Source organism: Solanum lycopersicum, chromosome 7 (genome assembly GCF_036512215.1).
Source record: "Solanum lycopersicum chromosome 7, SLM_r2.1".
NCBI classification, from domain to species: Eukaryota; Viridiplantae; Streptophyta; class Magnoliopsida; order Solanales; family Solanaceae; genus Solanum; species Solanum lycopersicum.
Genome location: NC_090806.1, coordinates 63,218,159 through 63,239,288, shown reverse-complemented (window position 1 = coordinate 63,239,288; position 21,130 = coordinate 63,218,159). Strand labels below are relative to the sequence as shown.

General features: G+C 35.5%; 6 protein-coding genes across 7 annotated transcripts; 5 read left to right on the top strand and 1 right to left on the bottom strand.

Moving 5' to 3' along the window:
• The first annotated feature begins 669 nt into the window (after positions 1-669).
• LOC101256015 (L-ascorbate oxidase homolog) lies at positions 670-4,275 on the top strand. 2 transcript variants are annotated; one of them, XM_069287033.1, is made up of 9 exons: positions 670-768; positions 924-1,096; positions 1,185-1,294; positions 2,081-2,351; positions 2,434-2,536; positions 2,645-2,990; positions 3,073-3,438; positions 3,661-3,739; positions 3,817-4,275. In XM_069287033.1, exons 2-9 carry the CDS (start codon positions 953-955, stop codon positions 4,027-4,029), a joined length of 1,632 nt encoding a protein of 543 aa, XP_069143134.1. In that variant the 5' UTR covers positions 670-768; positions 924-952; the 3' UTR covers positions 4,030-4,275. The 2 variants fall into 2 exon arrangements, with proteins under 2 accessions (XP_069143134.1, XP_069143133.1); XM_069287032.1 differs by having other exon boundaries at positions 697-833.
• A 716-nt stretch (positions 4,276-4,991) lies between these two features.
• Positions 4,992-7,925, top strand: LOC101256306 (L-ascorbate oxidase homolog). Its single transcript, XM_004243429.5, has 8 exons — positions 4,992-5,340; positions 5,550-5,659; positions 5,878-6,148; positions 6,272-6,374; positions 6,470-6,815; positions 6,898-7,263; positions 7,354-7,432; positions 7,533-7,925. Exons 1-8 carry the CDS (start codon positions 5,191-5,193, stop codon positions 7,719-7,721), a joined length of 1,614 nt encoding a protein of 537 aa, XP_004243477.1. The 5' UTR covers positions 4,992-5,190; the 3' UTR covers positions 7,722-7,925.
• Positions 7,926-9,794: 1,869 nt separating this feature from the next.
• Positions 9,795-10,160, top strand: LOC138337553 (secreted RxLR effector protein 161-like). The gene has a single exon (XM_069287475.1). It carries the CDS (start codon positions 9,795-9,797, stop codon positions 10,158-10,160), a length of 366 nt encoding a protein of 121 aa, XP_069143576.1.
• A 2,644-nt stretch (positions 10,161-12,804) lies between these two features.
• LOC104648402 (glycine-rich cell wall structural protein 1-like) lies at positions 12,805-13,986 on the top strand. The gene is made up of 2 exons (XM_069287474.1): positions 12,805-13,231; positions 13,277-13,986. Exons 1-2 carry the CDS (start codon positions 12,805-12,807, stop codon positions 13,984-13,986), a joined length of 1,137 nt encoding a protein of 378 aa, XP_069143575.1.
• Positions 13,987-18,324: 4,338 nt separating this feature from the next.
• Positions 18,325-19,825, top strand: LOC101250135 (glycine-rich cell wall structural protein 1-like). The gene has a single exon (XM_069287030.1). The coding sequence runs from the start codon at positions 18,504-18,506 to the stop codon at positions 19,635-19,637; it is 1,134 nt and encodes a 377-aa protein (XP_069143131.1). The 5' UTR covers positions 18,325-18,503; the 3' UTR covers positions 19,638-19,825.
• On the bottom strand, positions 19,562-20,936 carry LOC101250425 (uncharacterized). Its single transcript, XM_004243793.5, has one exon. The coding sequence runs from the start codon at positions 20,934-20,936 to the stop codon at positions 20,346-20,348; it is 591 nt and encodes a 196-aa protein (XP_004243841.1). The 3' UTR covers positions 19,562-20,345.
• Positions 20,937-21,130: the final 194 nt, after the last annotated feature.

Genomic DNA, 21,130 nt, shown 5'->3' with positions numbered 1-21,130 from the left:
AGTTTGGATTTTGTTTACTTGAATAAAGCAACAAACAATATTTTCAATGTAACTAATTAATTGAATATAATTACCTTACTACAAAGTAGTCACTTTAATCCAGATCCTTTAACATTTACTCCACTTTCTTATTATTTATGTGATACTTTCCTCTCCTTATTTATTTTTTCGAATAATTTTTTTTATTATATTCTCATTTAAACTTTTAAAAAAAATTTAAGTTATCATTTTTGAAATCATAATTAATAAAGGTAAAATTATAATTTTACTATGCTAACTATTGCTATCATAATATGTTTGTCATTTCTAAAATGGACAACTAAATAAGTGCAGATGAAGCATTATTTAAATTTTGTCAGTGACAATAAAAAAAATTTTAATCGTAATTTATCACATATCGTTTAAATAATTAATTTTCGTATTATAATTTTTAAGTATGTAAATTATTTTTTTAAAATAAAAAAATTTAACTCTCAAAATTCGAAACATGTCATAAAAATCAAACAAGAAAGAAATAAGTTAAATGGAGAATCTTCGTACCTCAATAGGTTGATTAGTTAAACTTTTAATTTATTGATGATGCTTCAACTCCCAGTAATCTCATCCCTCTTCCCCCAATTTTTAAAAATAAAATAAATATGTTTCTTATTGGAGAAAAAAAACTATAATTCTTTCATTTTAAATTTCAGCCTAAGCAAGTCTCAGTTTTGAAAAAAAAGTGTCACTATCTTGTCTGTACATAAAAGCAGAGCAGAAGACAGCTCACTTGTAAGGCAATTTCAACATCTTCTGATCTCTTCATTTAGATTAGTCTAAAGTGAAAAAAAAAAAAGGTGAAAGAAAGAAGAGTTTCCACTAATAGAAAAATAAAAAATAACTTAATTTGTTAGATCTGTTATTTCATCTACATTTTCTTATTTTAGTGTTACAGTTAGAGCAAACAGAGTTGAAGATGAGGAGCTTGTGGTGGTCTTTATTGGTAGTACAAATCTTATTCTTATTATTATTGGGTTTTTCCAATGGGGAAAGTCCATATAGATGGTATAATTGGAATATTACTTATGGTGATATTTATCCTCTTGGTGTTAAACAACAGGTACTATCAACAAATGCTTTGGATTTGAAGTATGTGTGTTTTTTTACTTTTTTTTTTTTTAATGTGAGGAAGTTTGTGTATTTTTCAGGGTATATTGATAAATGGGCAATTTCCAGGACCTCCAATTGATAGTGTTACTAATGATAACTTGATTATCAATGTTTTCAACAGTTTGGATGAACCTTTTTTGTTGTCATGGTTAGTACTATTTCTCTCCCAATGAATATTTGAATGAGCATTTTATTTTGCTACGCATATTCAAAGTCGGAGGGCACATAGATATTAGTGGAAATAAAGTTAAAACACATATTCATGTACTGTATCTTTTACTTTTGTGTAAAAGTACTTTATATGTGGATTTTGTAACCTTCAATTTTGAGAGTATACATTTAAATATTTTAACTTGGTTTCAATTGACAATTAAATACTTCAACTTGTCTATTTTGTGTGCTGTGGACATCTGATGCTGACGTAACACATAAATTTTGGAGGTGTCTAGATAATTATTTTGTATGTAAGAATGTTTAATTGACACAATATGGACGAGTTGAGGTGTCTATACGTGCATTTGATATGTTAACTTGTCAGGGGAGGCAAGTTTGAGTGTAAACTAGGACAATTATTTGATATTTAAGTGTCTGAGTTGCTGTCTTAATGTAGCTGTTATATTAGATATGTTCTTACCTTTATTTCATATTATAATGTAGTCTTGACCAATTTTCAATTCTCTGCATAAGGTATAACTTAATTATGAAGAAGTGACTTTCACTTTAAGGAATAACAACCAGATCTGGAACTCGTCGAAGTCTTGAATATTATATTTATCGGTTGAGATTCTGTAATGTGTAGTAAAGACTACGCGATTTATGGAACAATTTGATTGTTTTTCAATTGGTATTTATGCCTCTATGCATTGAAAGTTTGTTATTTGCCTGAAATTCTGGCCTATAGCTAAAAATAATACGATAATCGACTGTTGGACAGGAATGGAATTCAACAGAGGAGGAACTCATGGCAAGATGGAGTATATGGGACTAACTGTCCGATTCCACCAGGCCAAAACTTCACATATGTTCTACAAGTTAAGGATCAGATTGGAAGTTTCTTTTATTTCCCTTCATTGGCTATGCACAAAGCCGCTGGAGGCTATGGTGGCATTATAATACGTAGTCGTCCACTGATTCCTGTTCCTTTTCCTCCACCTGCTGGAGATTACACCATTTTGGTTGGTGACTGGTTCAAGCTAAATCACACTGTGAGTTAGTGTATAAAAACATATTCTTGAGACATTTTGTGGATTTGTCAACTGACTGTGAGTCTTATTGCACGTATCGCAGGATCTCAAGGCAATTTTAGATGGAGGAAATGATCTTCCCTTCCCTGATGGTCTTCTTGTGAACGGTCGTGGATCAAATGGTTTAACTTTCACAGTTGATCAAGGTGATAAAACTGTTTATTTGTAGCAACGTGAGGTTACAAAGTAGTCAATGCATTTCTTGCTTATATGTGATACTGACGATGAACTCTTCCGATAAATTTTGTTTCCAGGTAGGACTTACAGATTCAGGATTTCCAATGTTGGCCTCACAACAGCTATAAATTTTAGAATCCAGGGGCATAAGATGGTCTTAGTTGAAGCGGAAGGGACTCACACACTGCAGAATACCTACGAGTCACTTGATATCCATTTGGGTCAGTCCTATTCTGTGTTGGTCACAATGGACCAACCAGGGCAGGACTATTACATTGTCGCCTCAACGCGTTTCACTTCACCAGTGCTAACAGCAACATCAATTCTTCACTACAGCAACTCAGCGGGAGGTGTTTCTGGTCCTCCCCCAGGTGGACCAACAATTGAGATTGATTGGTCTCTCAATCAGGCTCGATCTATTAGGTACATTTTGCGAGTCTTTTTTCTGAAATGAAGGTCAGAAACTGCTTGCATTCTTGTTATTATAAGCTGTTTCTACGTGCAGGCAAAATTTGACAGCAAGTGGTCCAAGGCCTAATCCACAAGGTTCTTATCATTATGGGTTGGTTAACACCACGCGGACAATTAGATTGGCAAATTCTGCTCCGATGATTAATGGTAAAAAGAGGTATGCAGTCAACAGTGTGTCATTCATTCCAGCAGACACACCACTCAAACTAGCAGACTACTTCAAGATTCCAGGGGTATTCAACCTTGGTAGCATCCAAGACTACCCCACTGGAGGTGGTGGTTATCTCCAGACCTCTGTCATGGCTGCTGATTTCAGAGCCTACGTTGAAGTTGTGTTCGAGAATCCAGAAGATACTGTCCAGTCATGGCACATTGATGGCCATATCTTCTTTGTCGTAGGGTAAGTTTTGTTCATTTCAACTCAATTCATCCAATTTCATCAGAGTCGGGACGTAGAAAGGAAAAGAAACAAAAATCAAAGGAGTAGTCTTTGAAAGTTATCTCTCTGAGTTCAACTTTCATACAATGACATCAGGTCGCATAAAAGACAACTACATAAGTGAGATTAGTAACATGAAATTCTGTGCGTTTATTAGTTTATTAACGCTGATTTGATGAACAGGATGGATGGTGGACAATGGTCAGCTGCAAGCAGATTAAACTACAACTTAAGAGATGGTATTTCGCGTTGTACAATTCAGGTATTTACGACTACAACATTGATTATCTTCCTTTTATACATGTTTGTTTAACATTTCATTCATTTGGTGATGAACAGGTATATCCAAGATCATGGACAGCTTTATACATGCCATTAGACAATGTGGGAATGTGGAACATTAGATCAGAGAATTGGGCTCGGCAGTACTTAGGCCAGCAGTTCTACCTTCGCGTTTATTCACCTGTCAATTCATGGAGAGATGAGTATCCAATTCCAATTGGTGCTCTTCTCTGTGGACGTGCATCTGGACGCAAGACTCGCCCACTCTAAGGAACGAATTACATCAGCTTAACCAGTCACGAAAGGGTGACTGATCGATCTTCAAAGAGTTATGGCAAACAATTTTAAAGGGGAAGTAGCAGAAAACTGCTCTTACTCTGATCAGCATTTCTCTTTTTTTTGTTTATCATTTCATTTTAGGATTACTTATGAGATTATTGGTTGCAGCGTGAGAAGAAAAGTAATATCTATTCATTTTATAAAACTCAATTCATGAAGAAGTTGCTTTCATTTGTTCATCCATTCTTGATTATCAGCTGATTCTTGTATAAGGCTCTGAAATATGCTCAATTCAATCTTTGTTTAGTATGACACTTAAAAGACAATTATACAATAGAAAAATAGGAAAAAAAGCAAATATACCCGAATTATGGTAAATCATATGCAGTTACGAGCGTCATACTTTTAAAATATTCGTACCTCTGTCGTTCGAAAACTAGAGCATTACACTTCACTCTAAAATGACACAATTTTATTTATCTATTCGATATATAATAAATATAGGATAGGTGGATAAAACTATGACATGTGTATATTCATTAGTATAAATGGTACATATGTTCTAGCTTTTAGACTATAGGGACATAAATGTCTTAACGGAGATTTACCATAGTTCAAAAATATATTTATTCATTTTTTTAATAAAAAAATAATTTATTTTGTTTTATCCTTTCATATTTTTTTTAATTACTACATTATAGAGTATAAATTTCACAAATTATGAAGAGAAATATGCGACATTAGCAAAGGAAGAAATCTTTAAAAACAAATACTACGACTTTCGAATTTAGTTCCATCTTAGTTTCGTTTTCAACATGACATTAGAGTATACATGTAAAATTTGAATAGTTATAATAAAGTCGGTAGCTTTAGTGAAAATGAGCTAAGCATTAAGCATTGCAAGAGAGGTGTTCATAGAAAAGGGTGACACATTGTATTTCACTATACGCTATTCAAATTTCAAGGCAATTAATAATATATGAACCATCAATCATAGTTTCACCGACAATACTACCAAAAAAAGACTGCAAATAGTAAAGTGGGGAGCGCCCTGGTTCTCTCTTCATACTTCCTTCTTAAGTTAACTCTACTCATACAAAAAGTACTACTCTCTTCGCAAATCATTCACACACAAACAAAAGAAAAAAAAATATGGTAAAAGAATGGAGTACTTGGTTGCCTTTAATGGCTATGGTGATGATGTTTCTTCATGTAAATTTTATTCATGGAGAAGACCCTTATAGGTTCTACGCTTGGAATGTTACTTATGGTGATATTTACCCTCTTGGTGTCAAACAACAGGTACCCTCTTTTCCTGTTTTGCTCGTATTTTTCAAAAATGTTATCTGTATGTCCCCAAGAGGATTCGACATGTAGCTATAGTTGTATGACAATGATTTTAGTGAGCTATGTGAAGTTGATTGATTGTGTCTCTCTGTTTTACTCTGTTCCAAAACAGAGGAGGAATATGAGATCTTTATTGAGGAATATTTGTTGTTTGAAAATGGCAGGGGATTTTGATAAATGGGCAATTTCCAGGACCACCTATTCAGTGTGTGACCAATGATAACTTGATTATCAATGTTTTCAACAATTTGGATGAACCCTTTCTCATTTCCTGGTAATTTCTCTTGCTTTTTCTTCTTATATATATATATATTTCTTTGATTTCACTAATTTATTGGTTCCTCCTTGCTTAATATGATTTTTTCTTTATGTGCACTTTTATGTATGCAATAAGCTAATTAATATATACATACTTGGGATGATCCTGATAGTTTTGCATTATATTGGCTTGTGCTACGAGTATGTTATGTTGAATTAATGATGCCAATTCAGGAACGGTGTCGAGCAGAGGAGAAATTCATGGCAGGATGGAGTCTATGGCACTAATTGTCCCATTCCACCAGGCAAAAACTTCACTTATGTTCTCCAAGTCAAAGATCAGATTGGTAGTTTCTACTACTTTCCTTCCCTTGCTTTCCACAAGGCAGCAGGAGGATTTGGTAGCATAAATATCGCCAGTCGCTCTGTTATTCCTGTTCCTTTTCCTTCTCCTGCTGGAGAGTTCTCCATACTGACTGGAGATTGGTTCAAACAAAACCACAGTGTGAGTTTCTCCCCTTCCAAGTTATTGTTTGCGTCTTATCGATAAGTTTAAGTCCCTTAGTTAACAATTTGCACCCAACAACTTCATTTTCTGATTATCAATGTGCTGATTTGCATTTTATAGGACCTTAAAGCAATTTTGGATGGTGGACATGATCTTCCCTTCCCTGACGGGCTTCTTATCAATGGTCATGGATCAAATGGTTATACGTTCACCGTTGATCAAGGTCACCCTTTAATAATTGCATAGTGCTTGACAATTTTTTTGGTGTGTACTATTTGTTTTGTTAGTCTGATATATGTACATTTTTGGGGGTTCCAGGCAAGACTTACAGATTCAGGATATCAAACGTTGGTCTCACAACTTCCGTTAATTTTAGAATCCAAGGGCATAAGATGACTGTAGTTGAAGTAGAAGGGACTCACACTGTGCAAAATGCATATGATTCTCTTGATATCCATTTGGGACAGTCCTATTCTGTGTTGTTAACTGCGGATCAACCTGCACAAGATTACTATATTGTTGTCTCCACTCGTTTCACATCTCAGGTGCTTACAGCTACGTCTACTCTTCGTTATAGTAATTCAGCAGGAAGTGTTTCTGGCCCTCCTCCTGGTGGACCAACAATTGAAATTGATTGGTCTTTCAATCAGGCCCGATCTCTCAGGTGCATTTCTGTTTTTTGTGAAAACTACAATAACAGCGATTCTTGCTATGAGTGAGACGTTTAACTGTTTGAATGATAACAGGCGTAATCTAACAGCTAGTGGACCGAGACCTAACCCTCAGGGCTCCTACCACTACGGACTTATTAACACCACACGCACAATTAGACTTGCGAATTCAGCTCCAATCATCAATGGGAAGCAAAGATATGCTATCAACAGCGTGTCCTTTATTCCAGCAGATACACCACTTAAACTTGCTGATCACTTCAATATTCCCGGGGTCTTTACCCTTGGAAGCATTCCAGATAGCCCTACTGGATCCGGTGCTTACCTTCAGACATCCGTTATGTCTGCTGATTTTCGAGCTTATACTGAAGTTGTATTTGAGAATTTAGAAGACAGTGTGCAGTCTTACCACATCGATGGACACCATTTCTTCGTTGTGGGGTGAGTTTCTAAAGTTGCAAGACACTAGCCGTGAAAATCTCAAATAGAGTTCTTATAAGTTAATACTTAATGTCAAATTCTTTATAACAGAATGGGTCGCGGAGAGTGGACTCCTGCAAGCAGATTAACATACAACTTAAGGGACACGATTTCTCGTTCAACAGTTCAGGTAACTAACTCTATTAACTTCAAAGTTCAAATAACATCTTTCAGACTAATTTATGTAATGAAACACTTCGTTGGCTTGCAATTTCGATCTATTTTGATAGGTGTACCCAAAGTCCTGGACTGCACTATACATGCCATTAGATAATGTGGGAATGTGGAACATAAGGTCTCAGAATTGGGCTCGTCAATACTTAGGACAACAATTTTATCTGCGAGTTTACTCGCCCGTAAATTCGTGGAGAGATGAATCTCCGGTTCCCAGCAATGTTCTACATTGTGGAAGAGCATGAAGTAGAGGAACTTTGCACCAGTAATTGGAAGGTGGGCAGCATCATATCACATTTAAATAGGGAGTTTCTGCATATTATATATGCAGATGTACTCTGAAATAATCCAATTCTTTATTTCATTCAGTTATATTTGGCTCAAGTTATACTATTTACTTGTTATTTTTGTTGTAAACACTGTAATTTCCTTTAATTTTTTTCTTCAAATGTTTGGCTGGACTGATTGGAATTTTGCTTAAGCTTAGCTAGTACTAGATGTTCCACAACATTTCTGTGTTAATAGTTATACCTTACCATTGTTGTCTTCTCTGGAACAGGCGATCAACAATATTAATATATTCAGTGTAATTTCATTAGTCCAGTTTAGATTAATCAATGCTTTAAGAGGGCAAGATGTTTTACCAGCACGGGGTGAGAAATAAACCCTGAAACACAGAGATAAGTTTCATGTATATATTCAATCTTATAATTTTTTTATTACTAAGAGAATGAACAAAAGTAAAAATAAATTCGACAACTCTGCAAATAAATTGAAAGAAATCTCCAGTAATATAGAAAAATTAATTATAATTTTTATAGAGAAAATTAACACACAGAAATGATAATAACTTAGATAACCTTTAAAATGAAATCATAATCTACTTATTCATCGATCTCCGCATCTACAAATTATTGTTGATGTATTTCAATGGACTAGGATAAAGAGTGTAAATCAATGACAAAAGGAAATAAAGTTGCCACAAAAATATATTACTACGTCTTTTATTTACCTCCCAAAGCACATTTATTTATCCGCCTAAAACACATTTGAAAACACTGAATATTGCCCGACCTTTAATTCTATTAAGATATTATCAAGCCACTACTTACTAATATAGATCATCTTAAATCCACTACTCCTAAAGGATATTTATGTACCCTACTCAATAAATTCTCCTTTATCTTATATTCGACGTCCCAAAAGGACCATCTACAAGTGTCATAGCTTCTGAATCACAAATACGCCTGAAGCGTGTTAGACCATTGGGTTCAAAAGATAAGAATCCTAGTTTAAGAAGTACAAAAAATGACACTACAAAAGAATTTCACGAAGAAATTCAAGATCTGATTAATCCTGATATTCCTGAAGAAATCAGTGAACCCGAGACTCAAGTAAATGAAGAACTCTCAATAAGTTCTTCTACAGGTGATGGGATAAGTTTAGATCGATCAAAACTCATAGTGGATAATGTTTTCGCATATGATGTTGCACTTAACATCATGCAAGTAAATGAGGATCTTGAACCTCTATCCGTCGAAGAATGTCGACAAAGACGTGATTGGCTAAAATGGCAAGAAGCAATTCAATCAGAATTGAATTCACTTGCTAAGCGTGAGGTTTTTGGACCAGTAGTCCAAACGCCTAGTGATGTTAAACCAATTGGCTATAAATGGGTCTTTGTACGAAAAAGAAATGAGAGAAATGAGATTGTAAGATACAAGGCACGCCTTGTTGCACAAGGATTCTCACAACGACTTGGTGTCGACTATGAAGAAACATATTCACCTGTTATGGATGCAATAACTTTTCGATATCTCATCAGTTTAGCTCTACATGAAAATCTTGAAATTCATCTAATGGATGTGGTTACAACTTATCTTTACGGTTCACTTGATAATGAAATTTATATGAAAGTTCCAGAAGGACTTAAAATGCCTGAAGCATGTAGTTCAAAATCTCGGGAAATATATTCAATCAGATTACAAAAGTCATTATATGGCTTAAAACAATCAGGACGCATGTGGTATAATCGCCTCAGTGAGTACTTGGTAAAACAAGGTTATATAAACGATGTCATTTGTCCTTGTATATTTATTAAGAAAACAACATTGGGGTTTGTTATTCTTGCTGTTTATGCCGATGACATTAATCTCATTGGAACTCCAGAAGAGGTTCAAAGGCAATTGAATATCTAAAGAAAGAATTTAAGATGAAAGACCTTGGTAAGACAAAAATTTGTCTTGGACTATAGATAGAATATTTAGTAGACGGGGTCTTCATCCATCAATCTACTGAAAATCTTGAAACAATTTTACATGGACAAAGCACATCCATTAAGTACTCCAATGGTTGTCCGATCACTTGAAGTGAGTAAGGATCCATTCCGACCTCAAGAAGAGAATGAGGAACCTCTTGGTCCAGAAGTACCTTATCTTAGTGCAATTGGGGCACTTATGTATCTTGCTAATGCTACGAGACCTGACATAGCATTTTCTGTTAATTTGTTAGCAAGATATAGTTCTTCCCCTACACGAAGATATTGGAATGGAGTTAAACATATATTGCGATATCTAAGGGGAACTAGTGATATGGGTCTATTTTATACTAACAAAGATAGTGCAGATCTTGTTGGTCATGCAGATGCAGGTTATTTATTTGACCCACATAAAGCTCGATCATAAACAAGTTATTTGTTCACATACGGAGGTACTGCTATATCATGGCGATCTACGAAGCAGTCTATTGTCGCTACTTCTTCAAATCATGCTGAGATAATAGCCATTCATGAAGCAAGTAGAGAATGTGTATGGTTAAGATCAGTAATACATTCTATCAAAGAAAAATGTGGTTTGAAGTGTGATGTCAAGATACCCACAATAATCTTTGAAGACAATGATGCATGCATAGCTCAATTTAAAAGAGGCTTTATAAAATGAGATAGAACGAAACACATTTCACCAAAATTATTCTTCACACATGATCTCTAGAAGAATGGTGATATTGATGTGCGACAAATTCGTTCGACTGATAATCCATCAGATTTATTTACCAAATATTTACCGGCCTTAACTCTTGAGAAGATGGTTCACAAAATTGAAATGCGGAAACTTAACCATCTGAATCGTGGTTTTTATCAGGGGGAGCAAAATACACACTGTACTCTTTTTTCCTTAATCTAGGTCTTGTCCCATTGAGTTTTCCTAGAAAGGTTTTTAATGAGATAGCAAATAATGCGTATCAAAAGATATTGTACTCTTTTTCCTTCACTGGAATTTTTTCCCACAATTTTTTTTTCTTCTAGTAAGGTTTTAACGAGGCACAATATCTATGGACATCCAAGGGGGAGTGTTATAAATCCATTAAATAAGTGGATAGTCCATAAAGTTAGTACATGAACTGTTGTGCGGAATTTGAGATAATACGAGAAAATATAAACGCGAAAAATAAGACAACAGATTTACGTGGTTCACCAATAAATTGGCTACGTCCACGGGAAGAGAGGGAGCAGTTTTATTATGGAGAGACAAAAACAGAATTACAGAATAGGGTTTCCCATAGCGTCTATATATAGTGCTAAGCTACGCCCTAACAGGCTTGGGCCCAACATACAGAATCAACAGAAAATTAAGGGCCCAATACAACAACATTGTATACCGTCGGGCCGGGGGCCCGGACCCCCAGGCCAGGGGGCGCGTCGCCCCCCTGGACCCCCCGACTCGCTGACCGGGCAGCGAGACCCCCGTCCTTTCTGTTTGTAGCGGGTCCGATTCAAGGCATTCAACATGAACAACCATTCATATTCACTAAGTTACATGAACCTTTTTGGATAAGAATGAATCTATTTATTATGATACTTAATATGGTGACATTTGGAGTGATTTCTCACTCTATAAATAGGGTTGTTCATTCACTATTGTAATATATACATATGAAACTTATATATACTTAAACAAGAAGAAAGTCTTCTCCTACATCTACTTTTCTTGTCTTCTTCTTATAATCTTGATTTTACAACATTACGTTATTTCTCTTAATTATTATAGTGTAATTATAAAAAGTAATGTCTAATTAATAAAATAACATAAAATATATTACAGATTAAAATTAATCTGATAATACTTATAAGTAGTAATATATATAAAAAAAAAATTACATCTAAAAGCTGTAATATTAAGCCTTAAATAGATGTGTGGAGTAATTTTTCCCTTAAATAAAAGTCCATGATTTTATTGAAAATAATATAAGTTGGTTCAATTCGATTATTTCTAAATGATTCCACATGAATGTTATTAATTAAAGAGGCGCCCCTTGTTGTAATTATAACAAAAAATTGCTTGTTATGGATCATAGCCACAACATTCTAATGTATAGATCATCTTTATGTTAATCTCGTCTATCTATATTTACAAATTACAACCAGTACATACATAAAAGATTGATAATCTAAACATTCTATGCAAGAATAGACATAAAAATATAGAGTAATAATTAATACGATGGACCATTTGCGATTTGCCATGAATGGCAACATTAATATTGGTTGGAGTCGGTAGTAGCTAACGTTGACGAAGTTTCGATCTAATTAAGAAATATAGACTTTAGAGATAGTCGTCTATAATTTATGGGAGCGTCTGAAAATGAAAATTCTGAGTATTTGAAAAAATAATTTTTATTTTTAATGTGAAAAAGTTACTTTGAAAAATGAAGTGTATTCGACAATTAACTGAAAATAACCTTTTGGTGTTTTTCAAATTTTCTAGAAGTTCTGAAATTTAACTTAAAACTGAATTTCAAAATGTTTTAAGGAATTCAACTTCAACAATTTTTCTTTAAAAAAAATCATGTCAAAATGCCCTTTTATATTTACAGTCATTTTTTTAAATTTATGTGGTATATATAATGTGTCTTTTTTTTTTTTTTACCATGACTTTATGAATATTTTGAATTGTCAAATATCATGACTTAATATTTTTGACAAAAATTTTAAATATATAATCTTATTTTAAAATTTTAAAGATCTTCATGTCAAAATTTACAATACAAAAAAAAGTACGGTACCAAATAAATTACGTAAATACTGTAGTTGTTTTGACTGATTCTATTGGTTCATTTAATGGTCCCCAACGGTTCAAACGCGTGAAATAGGCATGCATGCAGCTATTCACATTGTAGACATTAATGGCTTCAATTGACTAGTGAGTTGGGACTGATAATAATATACAAAAGTTGTCTACTTGGCTGATAGAGAAAGCCTATATAAGCTCATATATTTTTGAGTAAAGAAAAGCACAAGTAACCTGATAACCTAGCTTTGTGATCATAATCATGGGTTCTTCTTCTCAAAAGAAGGTTGTAGGGTTACTTCTTGTCTTGAGTATTTTCTTGGAATTGAGTGCCATCACTTTTGGTGATGATAAGTTTGAAGAGTCGAGGTGGGGTAATGATTATGGTTGTGGACGATTTGGTAGAAGGGGATGTGGTGGACGCGATCCAGGTGGTGGTAGAGGTGTTGGAGGAGGGTTTGGAGGCGGAGCTGGTGGAGGAGGAGGTCTCGGGGGAGGAGAAGGAGGTGGAGTAGGTGGTGGGGGAGGTTTTGGTGGAGGACTAGGTGGAGGTGCAGGAGGCGGAGGTGGACTAGGAGGAGGAGAAGGAGGTGGAGTAGGTAGCGGAGGAGGTCTTGGGGGAGGAGCAGGTGGTGGAGGTGGCCTAGGTGGTGGAGGAGGAGGTCTAGGTGGAGGGGCAGGAGGCGGAGGTGGACTAGGTTGAGGAGGAGGAGGAGGTCTCGGTGGAGGGACAGGAGGTGGAGGTGGACTAGGTGGAGGAGCGGGAGGTGGAGTAGGTGGAGGGGAAGGAGGTGGACTAGGTGGAGGAGCAGGAGGTGGAGTAGGTGGTGGAGGAGGTGTAGGAGGAGGAGCAGGTGGTGGAGGAGGACTAGGGGGAGGAGAAGGTGGTGGTGTTGGTGGAGGAGGAGGTGTAGGTGGAGGGTCAGGTCATGGTGGTGGATTTGGAGTCGGAGGAGGTGTAGGAGGTGGTGAAGGAGGAGGTCTTGGTGGTGGAGCTGGTGGAGGTGGAGGTAGTGGTGGTGGAGGAGGTATCGGAGGTGGTTTTGGACATGGTGGAGGTTTTGGAGCTGGAGGTGGTGTAGGTGGTGGCGTTGGAGAAGGTGCTGGAGGTGGAGGAGGAGGCGGTGGTGGTGGTCTTGGAGGAGGGTCAGGCCATGGTGGTGGATTTGGTGAAGGTGGCGGAGTTGGAGGTGGAACTGGTGGAGGAGTAGGAGGAGGAGGAGGAGGAGGAGGTGGTGGCGGAGGTGGAGGAGGAGAAGGATCAGGTCATGGTGGTGGTTTTGGTGCGGGTGGAGGTGTAGGTGGTGGGTCAGGGGGAGGATTAGGAGGAGGAGGTGGACATGGTGGAGGAATCGGGGTTGGTATCGGAGTAGGTGTTGGTGGTGGAGCTGGCAAAGGTGTTGGAGTAGGGAGTGGTTCCGGTAGTGATGGTAATGGCCGATGATAAATATTTCGTAGTCTTAAAGCTACACTTGAGCGCAGTACCAAGATACATAATGTTACTTTAGACTTTAAAGTTGTTAATGCTACAAATATAATTAAACTAATGAACTTGTATGATTTGGCTTTCATATGTATTATATTTTCCTTAATTTCCAATGTATCATCCTCACATTATTTATGAAAACATACTACATATGTGAATCTTGTTAAACTACTCATTTTGATTCATTTACTTATTATAACTCTGCTTCTTTAAATCATCGTAAACAAGACATAATTAGCTGATTCTTTTCCAATATAGAAATAAAAAATAAAGATTTTTGTTCGACAGAAATAAAAATCTATGTATTGATTAATTAAAGCACAAATTGCTTGGTATGTACCATAGTCACTACTTTTTTAACGAGTCCCGAGCTTAAAAGGTAAAAAAATTGACAAATTTTTTTAAAAGGTATATGATAAAACTTTTAAATCAAAGCAGTACAATCGCTGGTGATGTAGCGATTTAGGTGGGTGGCATTAAGGAAAATCACTACAGTAGCAACTATTTGTAAAATTTTCAAATCGCTGCCTTGTAAATGAATTTATTTTTAAATTGTAAATCGCTGCATGTGCAGCGATTTTACTTAATCTTTTTTAATTTTGAAGTAAATCGCTGCCTTGGTAGCGATTTTGGTTTATATTTTTTTTTTAAAAATTTGAAATAAATTAACATGTCAAATTTGTACAAAAAAAATTCACATGCATGTTAATATTTATGTCTGGATGTGAAATGTGAATTTGAAAGTTTGACAATGTGAATTTTTTTTGGCTAATAATAATTTATTTACGACAAAAAATTAAAAATTAAATAGGTTAAATCGCTGCCTTTACTTCAAAATTAAAAAAATTTAAGTAAAATCGCTGCATAGGTAGTGATTTACAATTTTTTTTTTTTAAAAAAAATCATTTACAAATCGCTGCCTTTAAAAAAAATATTTTTTTTTTTACAAATCGTTGCTACTGCAGCAATTTTCCTTAACGCCACCCACCTAAATCGCTACATCACCAGCGATTTTACCGTTTTGAGTTAAAAGTTTTTTCACATTACCTTTTGAAATTTTTATCAATATTTTTTATCCTTTAGGCTTGGGACTCACTTTTTAATATATATCATCATAAATCCACTACTTCGATAGGATATTTTATGTACCCTACTCAATAAATTCTCCTTCATCTTATTGTCAAAAAAGTATGCTAGGACCTAACTTTATCTAAAAAAATTAATATGCAACTCCTTCAACAGATCAACTTTATATTTGCATTTAATTTCCTTACTCTCATTTGCACGACGTACAAATCATTTCAATGTATGTCTTTTAGTTTTGATCTAACATAAAGTTTTTTTAAAGTGAATGAATGGAATTTTCGGATTTTAAAATCTAAGTGTAACAATGTACTAAACTGGCCTTGAATGTTGTGGTCTAAAATGACATGTAGGGTGTTTGAGCTAAAGAGTTAACTCTATCAGTGCAATGTGTTTGTCTTAGTAACTATTTGGACAGTCTAAGTGTTTTTTTCTATCATAATTTTTTGAAATGTCTTCTAAATATTTTGAATTGATAACTATCGTAACTTATTATACTTTCTATATAGTTTATAAATATTTAAATTTTATTTCAAACAATTGAAGATTGTATATTCGACTTCACATAGAATATTAGTCAATTTCACTCTCGTATTTTTCAAACCAAACCAAACAAATTGAAACACAAAAGCACGTAATATAAACAATATTGAAATTATGTTTTAAACATATAAATAAAAAAAGGTGAAACACATCGAAATAAAATAAGAGAAGTAATGAAATGGATATCGACACTTATATACCTTAATATTCCCTCCGACCAGATTATTGACGCTATTGAACACTCAAATTTGATGGAAGGAGTAATTTTAAGTGAAGCTTCGTAGGCCCTGTTGAAGGGAAAAAAGAAGGAGAATTTATATGAATTCCACTAGTTTAGGAGCTAATTACTTAGATATACGTTAGTTTGAGCTAATTACTTAGATATACGTTAGTTTGAAATATTACGTATCTTATCATATTCTGATTCTAGAGTTAACTAGATACATGTATCTTGAATACATGATGTCAAATTTTGATGTAATTTATTCTAGATACGTAGTATCTAAGTGGATTCGCATGTATATGGAATATATAGCAAATCTCACTTGCCTCCCTTCCAGTCTCGCTCATCTCTCCCTCCCTAATTTTGTGTATCTGATAACAAAAATATACATGTATGCAAGTGTGAAATACGTAGAAAATTCTTGAGTAGTAGTAAGATACGTTTTAAATATAGATAAAAGTAGTGTAAATGATAGCGAAGTATATCAAATAGTAACATTGTAACTTAGGCCTCATTTTTTTGTACTTAATGGTGGTCTGATTCTTAATTATTCAAATTCAGCCCATTGAGTGCGTTTGATTTTTAGGTTTGAATCTGAGTGATTCAAATTCAAACCATTAAGTCCATCTGTTTCTTTTTTCAAAAAGTCTCTTAATAGATTTGAAAAGGTCTAAACGGATCAAGTCTGTAGGAGAGTTTTAACAACATTTACACTTATTTAATAAGTTATACGATAATACTGTGTTGCCTCTATCAATCTTTGCATAACTTTTGCTCTCACAGCTACAACTTTCTTCCTCTCTTTTCTCAATCGAACACTAATCTTCTGCTCTTGAACTGATAAGTTTTTATAATCTTTACAAGTAATTTTTTTATATTAATAATTTTCTTAGAGTGTATTGATGTTTGTTGAGAACACTTATTGCAATAATATTTTCGTGTATTAATGTTGATCAAGGTTTTTGAATGAAAAAATACTACTCACAATTAAAAATAAGAACCATGTATACATATTTGAGGTCTCTCATTAAAATAATTGTCTTAGGGCCAATAATTTTATTGAGACTCTTTGATAATCAAGCCTATTTGTGAGATAACACTAATATATTTTTCTTCTTGAACTAGTTGGTGATAGAAATAATGTAGTTTATAATAATTCTTCATCCCGATCTTCACCATCCCAATCTTCAATTTCAGTTGGAAAAAAAAAGTTTTGGGGAAGATAAGAATAACTTATTCGTCTCAACTGGAAATTGATGAGAAATAATTTACTCTTTTGGAATCCTTGATTAAAAAAATAGTGCACCCACATTTGAAGAATATATGGAAAAAAAAATAGTTGTGCTTGAATGGGAAGAGTCATTATACAATACATGTGTTATGGGAAAGTGACACCTACAAAAAAAAATATGAATAGCGTTAGAGGTTTTCAAGTTAGAGAACTAGATTAAAGTTATTTAAAAAAAAAAGGATAGGAATTCTTTAGTTTTGCTAATTAGCTAAAAATAGAATTGGATTAAGGTTATTGAGAAAAATAAATAAGAATTCATTAGTTTTTCTAATTAGCTAAGTATCTATCATACTTATTGACATGTTTGATATCATATTGTGCCTATAAAATACTTTTTATTCGCGAGTTTTTTATGTTATGTTGGATAATTATGATTTTTTTAATTAAAAAGTAATTTTTTTTGTTGAAATGAAATTTTTATAACATTTTATTTATATAATATTTGATGTCATATGTACATTCACATATTGAAAATAAGTAATCTTAATCATTCACAGTTCAAATTTAATTTAATGACCATCTTAATATTCAGATCTCTACACTTAAATCTTAATATATAAATATGTATGTAGATCCAGACCTCTTAATTCTAATAAAAACAAATAAAGCTTAATCTCATCTAAATATATTTACCAATTACAACCACTGTATAATCCAAACATTCTATGGAAGAATAGACATAATTATTATATAGTAATAAAGACGATGGCCCATTTGCCATGCCATTATACAATGTCAACATTAATATTGGTTGGTGTTGGTAGTAGCTAGCGCTAACGAAGTTTCGATCTAAAGAAATAAAGACTAGAGATAGCCGCCTATAATTATATGGTACATTTGGCCATAAAAATAGTGAATATTGAATAATAATTGTTTCAAAATAAAAAGATCAGATTTGAAAAAATTGAATTCAGAAGATTTATGACAAACGTGTTTTCTGAAGTTAATTTACAAGAAAAAAAGGTTAAAATAATTCATGGGCGAAATTTGGAGACCATTCCTTTGTGCAATTGTTTTATTATATGTAAATTATAAAGATTTTAGTACTATACCAAATATATTAGTAGCAATATCTTGACTTATTCCATTGGTTCATTTAATGTTCCCGCCAGTTCCCCAACGGTTCAAACGCGTGAATTTAGCATGCATGCAGCTTTACACATTATAGGCATTAATGGCTTCAACTGACAAGCGAGTTGGGATTACTAATAATATCAAAAAGTTGTCAACTTGGGTGATCGAGTAAGCCTATATAAGTGTTCACAAACTCTGAGTAAGGAAGAGCACAAGTAATCTTATATATCTGAGAAGTTTTGTGATAATAGCTAGCTAGTCATGGGTTCTTCTTCTCAAAAGAGGGTTGTAGTGTTACTTCTTGTCTTGAGCATTTTCTTGGAATTGAGTGCCATCACTTTTGGTGATGATAAGCTTGAAGAGTTGAGGTGGGGTAATGATAATGGTTGTGGTCGATTTGGTAGGAGAGGTTGTGGTGGACGTGGAGGATGGGGCGGACGCGGAGGACGTGGTGGATGGGGAGGGCGTGGTGGACGTGGAGGAGGTGCTGGAGGAGGTTTTGGAGGCGGAGCTGGAGGTGGAGTGGGTGGTGGGGGAGGTCTTGGTGGAGGAGCAGGTGGTGGTGGTGGACTAGGTGGGGGAGGAGGAGGAGGTCTCGGGGGAGGAGCGGGAGGTGGACTAGGTGGAGGAGGAGGTCTCGGAGGTGGAGGTGGACTAGGTGGAGGAGCGGGAGGTGGAGTAGGTGGCGGAGGAGGTCTTGGGGGAGGAGCAGGTGGTGGAGGTGGAGGAGGACTAGGGGGAGGAGCAGGTGGTGGAGCTGGTGGTGGTGTAGGTGGCGGTGCTGGAGGAGGTGTTGGTGGAGGTGGTGGATTTGGTGGTGGTGGAGGAGGAGGTGTAAGTGGAGGTTCAGGTCATGGTGGTGGATTTGGAGCAGGAGGAGGTGTAGGTGGTGGTGCAGGAGGAGGGCTTGGTGGTGGAGCTGGTGGAGGTGGAGGTAGTGGTGGTGGAGGAGGTATCGGAGGTGGTTCTGGACATGGTGGAGGTTTTGGTGCCGGAGGTGGTGTTGGAGGAGGTGCTGGAGGCGGAGGTGGAGGAGGAGGCGGTGGTGGTGGAGGAGGAGGTGGCGGTCTTGGAGGTGGTTCAGGCCACGGTGGTGGATTTGGTGCAGGTGGTGGAGTTGGAGGCGGAGCTGGTGGAGGAGTAGGAGGTGGAGGAGGATTTGGAGGTGGTGGCGGAGGTGGGGTAGGAGGAGGATCAGGTCATGGTGGTGGTTTTGGTGCGGGTGGAGGCTTAGGTGGTGGGTCAGGGGGAGGATTAGGAGGAGGAGGTGGACATGGTGGAGGTATCGGAGTTGGAATTGGAATTGGTATTGGAGTTGGTGTTGGTGCTGGAGCTGGCAAAGGTGTTGGAGTAGGGAGTGGGTCAGGTAGTGGTGGTGGTGGTAATGGTCGATGATAAATCTCTCGTAGCCTAATAGCTACTCTTCGGCACTGCCAAGATACACAATGTTGTTTTACACAACTACTAATTAAACAAATGAATTTGTATGATTTGGATTTTATATGTATTGTATTTTCCTTAATTTCCAATGTATCATCCCCCAATTATGAATAGAAACTATAAATATGAATCTTGTTAAACTACTCCACTTGCTTCCTAAATCCAGTCACAAGTGTTTCTTTTCCCTTTCATTCTTTAAATGTAGTGTTTCCCCACTCAAACTTTCAATTACTCTGGAGCTACTTTTAGTATTCTGTTTAGAGATTTCTCCACAATGTTTAATTGTTAATTAAGTTAGCCAGCAGTTTAGAGGTTTTTGTAGAGTATTTAATTATAAAAATTGAGTTAATGGATGGATAATTTTGTTTGGAAAATGGGGAAGGAATTACTTTCACATCAACAAGGTCAAAGTTCAAGTAGTCAATCGACTAAACTAGTAAGATTTCTTGTAATTATAGATCTCGCTTAACCATTTATTGATTTTTGTAGAATTTGATTAATGAAGTTGTGAATAAACTATGGGCAGACATTTAAAATTTACTGAATAAATTTAAAAACATTCAATCAAAAGATCTTCTATCTATACTATTTTTATTATTACTATTATTTTGGAAAAATACTGAAGATTCTGCTGAGTTCTTATAGAACGCTTCTGTTATTGGATCAGTCAGGCAAAGCAGTTCCTCTCTCAAGGCTATTCTTGATCTCCAAGGTGTATTTTCCAAAGGCACGCTCAATCTTTTTATTGAAGTGCTCGTTACGATCATTAATAGAGTCAATATCTTTCTCTTCATGAAACTTTCTCCTCCGACTAAATGATTGACGCTTCTCATACCTGTCCTTTAGCTCCTTCACCATCCTCTCTATCTTGTCGTCTGATGATTTTGGCGCCTTCCCATACTTGGACATTCCTCTACACTCTGCAGTTGGAGCTTCTGTTTTTTTCTTCTCTACTACCATTGCAGATTGATTAGCTTTTCTTGCCTCGTTCATTTTTAACCTCAATTCAAATAACTTCCTCTTCCTCCCTCTTATCAGATTCCCCGACTCTTCTCTCGTACTATCCTCTCCATCATCACTGTGACTTTCAACACCATCTCTTTCATCAACAGTATTCGCTTGCAACACACGTGTTTCAGCTTTGATCATTTGCTTCTTTATTTCCGCTATTATTTTGAAGCAATATTTGCTGCATTCATGATAAGGGTTCGAGCCATTCCCACAATTTGGGTGAACTCTTCTTTTGTCGCTCATGTTCTCAGATCAATTTCGGTGTAAAAGCAATAGAAGAATAAACGTTGCTGCGCTTAATACAATCACTCTCGTATCTCACAATATATGAAAATATGTAATAAGTCACCCCTATTTATAATACTAACAAACAAAATTTAACTGGAAAATCTATTCCTATATGAATTAGGACAAACAAATCCTAACTATTTAGTATT

What these genes read in the sequence shown, in the direction of transcription:
- LOC101256015 (XM_069287033.1), top strand. Translation starts at nt 953, where the DNA reads ATGAGGAGCTTGTGGTGGTCTTTATTGGTAGTACAAATCTTATTCTTA. An exon ending in GGTTCAAGCTAAATCACACT is followed by an intron (nt 2,352 to 2,433) that starts GTGAGTTAGTGT and finishes CACGTATCGCAG; the next exon opens with GATCTCAAGGCAATTTTAGA. An exon ending in TTTCGCGTTGTACAATTCAG is followed by an intron (nt 3,740 to 3,816) that starts GTATTTACGACT and finishes GGTGATGAACAG; the next exon opens with GTATATCCAAGATCATGGAC.
- LOC101250425 (XM_004243793.5), bottom strand. Translation starts at nt 20,936, where the DNA reads ATGAGCGACAAAAGAAGAGTTCACCCAAATTGTGGGAATGGCTCGAAC.
- LOC138337553 (XM_069287475.1), top strand. Translation starts at nt 9,795, where the DNA reads ATGGACAAAGCACATCCATTAAGTACTCCAATGGTTGTCCGATCACTT.
- LOC104648402 (XM_069287474.1), top strand. Translation starts at nt 12,805, where the DNA reads ATGGGTTCTTCTTCTCAAAAGAAGGTTGTAGGGTTACTTCTTGTCTTG. An exon ending in TGGAGGGGCAGGAGGCGGAG is followed by an intron (nt 13,232 to 13,276) that starts GTGGACTAGGTT and finishes GTGGAGGGACAG; the next exon opens with GAGGTGGAGGTGGACTAGGT.
- LOC101250135 (XM_069287030.1), top strand. Translation starts at nt 18,504, where the DNA reads ATGGGTTCTTCTTCTCAAAAGAGGGTTGTAGTGTTACTTCTTGTCTTG.
- LOC101256306 (XM_004243429.5), top strand. Translation starts at nt 5,191, where the DNA reads ATGGTAAAAGAATGGAGTACTTGGTTGCCTTTAATGGCTATGGTGATG. An exon ending in TACGTTCACCGTTGATCAAG is followed by an intron (nt 6,375 to 6,469) that starts GTCACCCTTTAA and finishes TGGGGGTTCCAG; the next exon opens with GCAAGACTTACAGATTCAGG. An exon ending in TTTCTCGTTCAACAGTTCAG is followed by an intron (nt 7,433 to 7,532) that starts GTAACTAACTCT and finishes CTATTTTGATAG; the next exon opens with GTGTACCCAAAGTCCTGGAC.